The sequence below is a fragment of the Zerene cesonia genome, chromosome 9, assembly GCF_012273895.1.
Source record: "Zerene cesonia ecotype Mississippi chromosome 9, Zerene_cesonia_1.1, whole genome shotgun sequence".
NCBI classification, from domain to species: Eukaryota; Metazoa; Arthropoda; class Insecta; order Lepidoptera; family Pieridae; genus Zerene; species Zerene cesonia.
In genome coordinates, this window is record NC_052110.1 from 5,351,758 (window position 1) to 5,361,600 (window position 9,843).

The 9,843-nt window shown below is 35.6% G+C and overlaps 1 protein-coding gene across 1 annotated transcript in view; it reads left to right on the top strand.

The window, feature by feature from the left end:
• Positions 1 to 8,579, top strand: part of LOC119829171 (UDP-glycosyltransferase UGT5-like) — a 9,060-nt gene extending 481 nt beyond the window's left edge. Inside the window, exons 2-8 of the mRNA XM_038351573.1 lie at positions 3,393 to 3,545; positions 5,417 to 5,493; positions 6,117 to 6,314; positions 6,662 to 6,881; positions 7,066 to 7,285; positions 7,803 to 8,022; positions 8,300 to 8,579. Of these exons, the coding sequence (XP_038207501.1) occupies positions 3,393 to 3,545; positions 5,417 to 5,493; positions 6,117 to 6,314; positions 6,662 to 6,881; positions 7,066 to 7,285; positions 7,803 to 8,022; positions 8,300 to 8,579 (1,368 nt within the window). The remainder of the gene's footprint in view (positions 1 to 3,392; positions 3,546 to 5,416; positions 5,494 to 6,116; positions 6,315 to 6,661; positions 6,882 to 7,065; positions 7,286 to 7,802; positions 8,023 to 8,299) is intronic.
• Positions 8,580 to 9,843: the final 1,264 nt, after the last annotated feature.

Genomic DNA, 9,843 nt, shown 5'->3' on the forward strand with positions numbered 1-9,843 from the left:
GATCTCCCAATGCGACATGCAAACTGACCTCGTCGAGATGCTGCCAACGCTCAATGAATTTAAATTGTTATATCTATTTGAAGATCTAACGTCGGTAAACAAATTACTGCGCTTCTTTGTAAGTAAATAAAAAAGGTCATTGACGATGCTGGGGAGGGAAGTACCATTCCTAACTCTATAATGGCACAGAATGACAATAATTTCCTATCAAACACCAAAAGATTCAAGTCAATCAGTTGAAAACTCACCAAGTTACCGAGTAAATACCCGAAAATATATGAAATACGGTCGAATTAAGAAACAATATCTATTAAAAATCTTTTATATTTTAAATGAATAAACTCGGTCATTACATGAAGACATAATGTTGTCATGGCCATAGACTTCCTCTTAAGACTTATCAAAGCGACCGATCACCAGCGGCCGACCTAGTACTTAATAAGTATTCCATTCCTTCTACTATAACAAACATAATTTGCCAAATCGTTACCTGCATCGACCTGGTACTAGCATGACCTGGACCAGACCTCGGTTTGGTAGGACACAGAAGGCTGATCACCTACTTGACCATAAAGAAAACCGATCAGTGAGACATGTACATATTTTGCCCCATAGCTGCGCCCAGCGGTTTCACCCGTGTAAGTCCGTATCCAGTAGGAATATCGGGATAAAAAATTGCCTATATTTTAATCCAGCTATCTAGAATAGGATAAATATTTATTTATTTTAAACCAACATTTTAAATTTTTGTGCATTTTGTCTGTTGATCGTATCGTATAAACGGATGGAAGATTTGAGATTCGGACAGTTTCGGGGGATTCGCCGCAAGAAGACGTCGAGACGTCTGCTATCGCGTTCACACTTCAGTGCGGGTACGTCACGCTATCTCTGTCCGTCATTGTGTATGCACATGATTAAAAGACTTGTATCTGTATGCGTGTGTGTTATGTGTGTTGTGTCCTGACTCATATTCATACTGTGTTCTTATCTGAGCTGTTTTTATGTGCAAGTCATATGGCATGGCATAAGTACTGGATTTATAAGTCGATGAATAAAACCATAATTATATGAAAAGAAATAAAAAGGAAGGTAAGCTACCTTCCAACACGGGAGTCCACTTTCAAAAAATAAACAATCACAAAAATCAGTTCGCCCGGTAAAAAGTTTAGGTTAAAGTCGGTTGAAAATGAGTCAATGATAAACAGCATTATTATTATCTCGTTTATTGATTAACACCTGTGTAGTGGGAACAATTAATATAGGATGATGGGGATGATGATGATGACTGGCATTGATGATTATAATATCTAAAAATATTAAGCACCCCACGCTTTTTACTCTGAATTGAATAATTGTGTTAATAACTTAAATTTTATTATAATTTTGTTTTGAGGTTGACATTATGACCGATTATTTCATCTGCAACTACAGTTATAATAAACTCTTTGCCATGAATAATTATTTTCTAGTTTTTAGTTCAATTCGCAATAAAAGCGTGTTTTTTTTTAGTTTTTTTTAAGTATAATTTATTTTTTTAATATATAGTCTGTTACAAACTCATATTGGGAATTAATTAATTATTTAGACTTTTTTTTTAGTATTGTCTGATCAACGGGAATTAACCCGAAATTAATCGCTCTTACGGACCAACGGAACCCATTCTCATGATTGTGGTTAGTTTTACGCCCTAATTAATGGAAAATCTTAGGTTAACGCCGTTAAAGTGTCCTCGCCGCGTCTACTGTAGAACTCTCTTAGAAATAAGTATAATTTATCAATTAGTTTTTACTCCCTCTCCCACAAAGGATCGATAAAAGAATTTATTAATCCTGGCAAATCCAGTAAGGATAAGGGAAAACTATTATTAAAGTATTGCATTGTCATCGGTCCAAATTCGGTTTCAAATTAATCAGACTTCTGGAAATTGGTAAAAATTATGTTCAGAGATTCCATTACATACGTACATACATACATACATACAGGCCAAGCTAATAAAAGCGTGTTAGAAAGTTGTTTTTTCATTTTTAAATTTTCCTAACACCTTTTATATGACAAGTTTATCACTATCTTGATAAATAAACATTTAATTAAAGATTATCGACAAACTAACGCTCAACGTTACTAAACATATTCAACACTGATATTAAGATTTTATCGCGATGGGCCTATCGTAATAATCTGATAATCGATTCTGTACGTAACGATGACCACGCTCATTTAGCTTAATTAAGTAAATTAAATTTTTATTTTGTATTTATATCCATAATCTGTACATACCTAAATGTAATATGCTTTTGAAATCGAGTACGCAATCCACGATTAGTGGAAATTTTTATGATGAGTCAATTTGAGTGGATTGACTCATCGTAAAAATTTCCACTCTTTTCGCTGTCTAGACTCTAAATGAAGGGTCTTTTCAATCTATTCTCACATAGCATTGCTGAATAAGCAGTGGTGGCTCAGTGGTGAGAACCTGGGACTTCTAAATGAGAGCCTGAGCCACCACTGCTGATGATGGGTGCGTTATCGATTATTTATATCAAGGGCTCTTGCGTAGGTCTTATACACAAAGTGTTTGCTTATTTTTTTCCTAAGATGGTATCCCACAGCACAATAAATTCTCTAAAGGGCCTCTGCGTGTAAGCCTTCCAATAGACCGGGTGCTTTCCTTCTGGAGGTACCCGAGTATTATGGAGAGATACACATAATAATAATATACATTTATTAAGCACACCACACAAAAAATACAGAGAAAACAGCAAACAATATAAAATCAATAAAAATAAAGAAAACAAAAATAAAATGAATAACAAAATTAAAACTAGAACATATACGCATATTTGTGTGGCGATCTAAAAGGAGAGAGCACTGAGCATCTGTTATATGCCGATATGGTCGGCATAACGCTGCTTTACATGATAAGGCATAATGACTTTGCATTTCTTAAAATTGGTCTTAATCTATTTCAGCTATTCATTGTAACTATATATTAACAACTGCGACAAAATATTGTATGTAATTCGTAAGAAACATTCGATTTAAAAGCACAATTACATAAAGATTTCCAAATAGTGCATCATATGTGTACAAAATTAAAAACGCGAGTTATATCCTTTTCTAGAAGACTTCGAGAAAAGGAAGAAAGTTTCTTTTCAACTGTGTTGTAAATTTAAGTGCGTGATAAAAATTTTATGATTCTTTTTATATGTAAAAACTCTAACTTATAAAGCCGTCTTATTTAAATTTGGACTAGTTATGACAATTTGAAGATGATTAGTTTTTTGTTAAAATAATTGTACGTCTTACGATGAAAGTGATTGGAAGAAAGTATTGAGTGACCCCACTCAGTGGAAGTGTATATATGTATATATAACCTTTCTTTTTTTCTTCAGAAAATGACGTCACGTTTTTTAAGCGTGTTTTGCGTGTTGCTCATGGTGTGCTATTGCGAGCCGTATAACTTTTTAGTGATAAGTCCCATACCTAGTAGAAGTCACGCTATTCTCGGAGATGGCATTGTGAGACACCTCACTAATGCGGGACATACGGTAAACAAAATAACTATATTAAAATAATAAAATATAGGCAGAAATTTTTAATTTCTCCGGATCCATCCTGCTACTGATCTAAGAGAGACTGATCTAACTGTGTTTAGAACTTTATTTATGACTATAACTTTATATATATCACACTAATATTATTAATGTGAAAGTTTTTTGTTTGGATGTTTGTCCGTCAATCATGCTGAAACTACTGAACGGATTTTTATGAAATTTGTTATACAGACAGGGAAATTTGTTATGAGCTGACTTGGGTGATAGGATAATTTTTATTACGATTAAATGCTCCCTTGGGATAAAACGGGAAACTTGATAACCGAGCGGTTCCGGGATGCGTGTTTAGTAATTTACAATATAGAGTGGATGTCAAAATATGTTCGGTGTCATTATGAGAAGCTTGCCTATCAATATGGCCCTGATGTTAATTGTAGACTCACTCACTAAACTCCGGGAGTCCTGGGAGTCCAAATAGATAAAATAAAGCATGCAAACATTTATACAATTCACGAATCAATTGCTTGGCTGGCTCTGTACGTTACACAAAGCCACACACACATGCAAATATTTCGTTGAATGCATGCGCATCAGACATAAGGTAATGCGATTTACTGTAACTCTGTTGATTGGAATGAAAATAATAATCACTGTTGATTTAGTATGTTGCTTGAAGAATAATTTGACAAAACAATGAGAATGATTGCCATATCTTACCATTATGTTTACTCGTTAAAGATATGTTTATTGGTATCTTTGTAATTTCTGTCGATAGAATGATATTAATAGCATTATATTTTGAACACATTAAATTGGGACATATACTGCAGTAAGGGGGACGTGGCATGTAACCAGACTTCATAGTCTTTATTCGAATCTGGAGCTAACTTGACTGAAAGACTGGAACATGCTTCCAGAATCTGTTTTCCGACGAGTACAAAATGGTGTGGTAAAAATAAATATTTCTGTTGCTGCTTTAACAAAAAATAATAACGCAATTAAGCAACGGTGGGCATGGTCAAAAATTGGATGGGAGACCATTTTTTCGTTGCAGTGATCTCTAGGTTATTAGTACGAAACCTTTGGAGTCACGAGTCCCGACTCCCTCCGGTTTTATTTTAAATTGTATTTCGTTATATAAAAAAAAGTATTAATTCTTTTAGGTGACCTACATAACTGCCATGCCGGACAATGTTATGCCCCATAAGAATCTAACGAACATAATATACGCAAGTGGAAGTAAGGATGTTTTCCCAGGTACATAATTTTAATGGTCATACTGTTTACAATATATCGAATTACTTATCAGTACATTTATGATTCGAGGCTCTAGGCAGGAGTCCCGTTTCCTTTTCTTCACCCGTCCCAGTCGACTCTTTCTTTCTAATCGTCAATCCTTTCTTTTTTCCTTACCTAAAAAGCGGACAGCATATCCGCAGAGTCACTACCTCTGGAATGTTCATGGGCGGTGGTGATCGCTACCATCAGGTAAATCGCCAGATCAATTGCCCGCTATAACATAAAAAAAATCTGTAGAAGTTAAACTACTAAATACCAACGTATGTATATACATTTTTACAAATGTAAAACTGTATTTTTTATTAGTAAGCAAATGGGTTAATATAATTATAATTGTTACAGTCAACGTTATTCTGTATATGAGAAACTTTGCTAAGTTTCGAACCAAATAGATAGTAGAAAGCAAAATGTATCGACTTAACAAGTATTTATTTATTATCATTCCAGAACAAATGGCCAATATAAAGGCTTTGATGGACAATGAGATTGGTATGGAAGATCCGCGCTTACTGATGTTAACTTTATTGGAAATCGGGGCAAAAGCTATTTCTATTCCAGTTGTACAACGGCTATTTAAGGACAAGAGTCAAAAATTTGATGCCATAATAGCTGAATGGATGTTCTCAGAGTTGTATGCTGGGTAAGAAGTTTTTAACCAACGATTCCAAAAGGTTTTCAATTCGACTGTATTTTTGAGATTTTGATTGGGAACTTCCGCCTGGGTTAACTGTATTTGGTGATTGTTTTTATATTTGAAATCTGGTGCCTCCTGATGGACCTAACGCTGACAATTTGAAGTGTTTAGTTTTGAGAAATTTTGAAAGAATAGAAAAAATTTGATCACGAGGCAGGATTCGAACCTGCGTTTCTTGCCTAACCGTAGCAACGCCTAGCCTCTCGGCCACCCGTGATCCCGCCACAGTAATCGAATTTCTTCTACTCTTTCGGTTTCATGTGCCTATGGGGCACCCCACGCCATCTATTGAGATGATTAAGAACCATCACAACCAATACGAAACATTATTTCAATGATTACAATATTGTATCGATGGAACGCGGCCTTTGTTAAATAGAAATATGCAAGAAACGCAGGTTCGAATCCTGCCTCATGACCAAATTTTTTCTATTCTTTCAAAATTTCTCATTTATAAAGCATTTCAATGCTATAAAACTAAAAATTAAAGTGTTTATTTTCAAAATAGGTATAACAATGACAGATAACTTCACATTGATTAAAATTATAAATTTAACTTCTATTCACAGTATACCAGTTATTTACGATTGCCCATTCATCTGGTTCTCAACTGTGGATCCGCATTGGATGGTGCTCAAGTTGATAGATGAGGTGCCCAACCCAGCATATGTCCCGGATATCTTTTCTTCTGAAATCCCTCCATTTTCCTTCTGGCAGCGAGCAAAGCAGCTATTCACACAGCTTTATATGAAGAACCTGTTATATCGGTAGGCTTAACTTAAGAGATTTTAAAATGACTTAATAATGTTGAGTTAATCGTGAGTAACCGGGATGCCCGAGACTTAAAAGTTCGACGACAAGTGACATCTGCCAGCCCGCACTTGGGCAGTGTGGTGGATTATGGCCGGAACTGTTATAGGAAGCTTGTATCCCAGCTGTGGGAATATATTTATTGAGTAATAGAATTTCTTATCTCGAACCTGGGGGCAAGTACATAGTAATAGTAAATTCATTCAGTTGTTCAAAAAAAAATATTTTAATATTTGATTAATCATGCATAAAATAATTGTCGCTATTGACTAAAACTGCGTAATATAATAAGCAAATTTTTCAGGGTCACGTATGACTTGGAACAAAAATACTACGAAGAATTCATAGTACCCCATATTAGAGATAAGAACAAACCTGTGCCTTCGTTGGAAACTTTGAGATACAATGCGTCTTTGATGCTGGGTAACTCTCACCCGTCAATGGGAGGGGCTGCTCGATTACCTCAGAGTTACAAGCCAATTGGAGGTTACCATATTGATACGAACGTTAAACCTCTGCCAGAGGTAATGTTTTTACTTTCAGTAACTTCTTACTTAACTTTCACGGTTCTAAAAGAATCTTATGTACATATATAACAAAAATGTTGTTGTCCTTTTATTTATAAGTAAATCCTCATGGTTTAATCGTCAATCCAACAAATTTGCTTTTTCCCCTTTACTAAGTAAATTTATAATATTTTTTTTTCAGGACCTCAAGAAAATCATGGATAATGCAAAACATGGAGTAATTTACTTCAGCATGGGATCCAATTTGCGGAGTGAATATTTTCCAAAGGAATTAAAAGAAGACCTTGTTAAGGTATTAGGAGAGTTGAAACAGACTGTTATTTGGAAATTTGGAGAAGATTTACCAAATCGGCCGAAGAACGTCCACATCGTGCAGTGGGCACCGCAGCAGAGCATTTTAGGTTTGGAATGATTATTATGTGTATTATTTTTAAGGTTTTCATAGACAGATAAAGGAGACTGGGCCACACGTGTTCAAAGTAAATTCCTATGAATGAGATTTATCATCGTAGTAAATAAACTTCTATTACAAAATGTAGTGTAGTTGAATAAATAAATGTTACAGTTAGGTTGATTATACCTTTAACAGTTACGACATAAAAATGTATATGATACTAGCTGCCCCGGCAAACGCTGTTCTACCTTACTCTGATCATTTAGAAAAATAAATGTTGGCCGATTCTCATAGATACCGGATAAGCACAAAAAATTTCATCAAAATCGGTCAAGCCGTTTCGGAGTAGTATGGCAACGAAAACTGTGACACGATAATTTGAAATATTAGATTTAGGAATCTTAATTGGGTTGATAACTTTTTAATTAAAAAGAGGCAAAAACTTAATGTTTTTAATTACCGGCTTTTCAATTTCATGAATGTCTTCAATGAGCATCCATAAATCATTTATTTTTAAATTACAGCGCACCCTAACTGCGTGTTGTTCATCACTCACGGTGGTCTGTTATCGACCACCGAAGCTATCCACTTTGGTGTTCCAATGGTCGGTATTCCAGCGTTTGCTGACCAGTTTATTAATATCCAACGCGCTGCGAGTAGGGGATTTGCGAAGAAAGTAACGCTCTCGTATACTATGGCTGAAGAAATTCAGGAACAGGTTGAAAGCATTTTGAGCGATCCCAAGTGAGAATATATTATTTTATTAATTGAAAGTTATTTAAAACAAAACGGTCATGAGATATCGATTAGCGAAAAAGACTAAATGAAAATTTATACGAATATATCAATTTTTAATTTCGTATCATCGTACATTCGTAAGTTTCGTTCATATATTTTCTCATCAGTCATAAATACGTTACATATTTTAGTGGCTATTATAATAGTACTGGTTAATGATCAAATCATGTAGTTTTTGGTTTTCTTTGGCTATATAATTGTAAATGTTCGAGCTTACTTTTAGGTATGCGGCAAGGGCGAAAGAATTGTCGCTAGTGTACCACGACCGTCCAGTAACACCTGGCGATGAGCTGGTGCACTGGGTAGAACACGTGGTTAAGACAAATGGCGCGCCGCATCTGCGCTCTCCCGCACTTATGCTGCCCTGGTACCAGAAGCTTTACCTCGACTTATTTGCTGTTGTTTTAGCAGTTTTTGTAACTATTTTGCATTTCATACGAAAACTGTATAAAAGAATAGTTAAAAAATCTAACAAAAATATAGGAAATAAGAAAACAAATTAAATGAATTATATGTACAATAAGTTTTTTTTTATTACGAGACTTACCTCCTTACATGTACTTAAACATAGTTTTTGGCAGTCATAGAAATATGGTTCCGGCGAAGAAATTCGATTACTAAGGCGGGATCAAGACTGCCGTTGCTACGGTATGACAAAACAACGCGGGTTCGAATCCTGATGATAATTTTATTTCTATTCTAAACTTCTAACTAAAATTTAAATTTAACAAAGGCCGCGTTCCATCGATACAATACTGTAATCATTGAAATGATGTTTCGTATTGGTTGAGATGGTTCCTTATCATCTCAATAGATGGCGGTATTATGTGCCTGATGGACACCTAATGTCAATTAGGCACAGAAAACCGAAAAAGTAGAAGAAATTCGATTGTTGAGGCGGGGTCACGAGTGACCCAGAGGCTTGCCGTTGCTGCGGTATGACAAAACAACACGGGTTCGAATGCCGCCTCGTGATAATTTTTTTCCTATTCTTTCAAAATTTCTCATTCATAAAGCATTTCAATTCTATAAAACTAAAACTTAAAGTCAAAGAGGTAAAAGTATGTTTTTCAGATTTTAATTATGTTCCGATATTCATAATGATAATAAATAATCAGATACAGATGTCACTTTTCATAACTCATCAAAACTTGTGCAGCTATCGAATCCCCTAGAATGTCGAATCAACGAAACGTAGGGCATTCGTACGGATTGTGCCTTGGTGTTAAAACATTGTTTACCTGTGCAATGTTCCGCCCAACTACCCCCACTTTGCGACTGGCTGGGATTTGTTATCAACTGACGACTATCGACTATCGGCAACATTAACAGTAGTTGCGTAGAATTATAATTGTAAACTTAATTTATTAACTTAGTAAAGCTAATTAAAAAAAAAAAAACAAAATTGCAGCTCATCCAAACTGCGTGTTATTCATCACTCACGGTGGTCTGCTATGGACCACCGAAGCGATCCACTTTGGTGTTCCATTGGTCGGCATCCCAGTGTTCGCTGACCATTTCACTAATATCCAACGCGCTGTGCACAAGGAATTTGCGAAGAAAGTAACGCTCTCGTATGCTATGGCTGAAGAACTTAAGGAACAGGTTGAGAGCATTGAAGTGGGAGTCAAGCACTACTTCGGCACAAATTGGGTCAAGCTCGCACCGGGGAAGTTACCACACCCTCATAGAAAACCGGCGTGAAGTGGTGGCATATTAACAGTATGCTATCGCGTTTCGTACGGTGAGTGAGGGGTCCGGAGACCC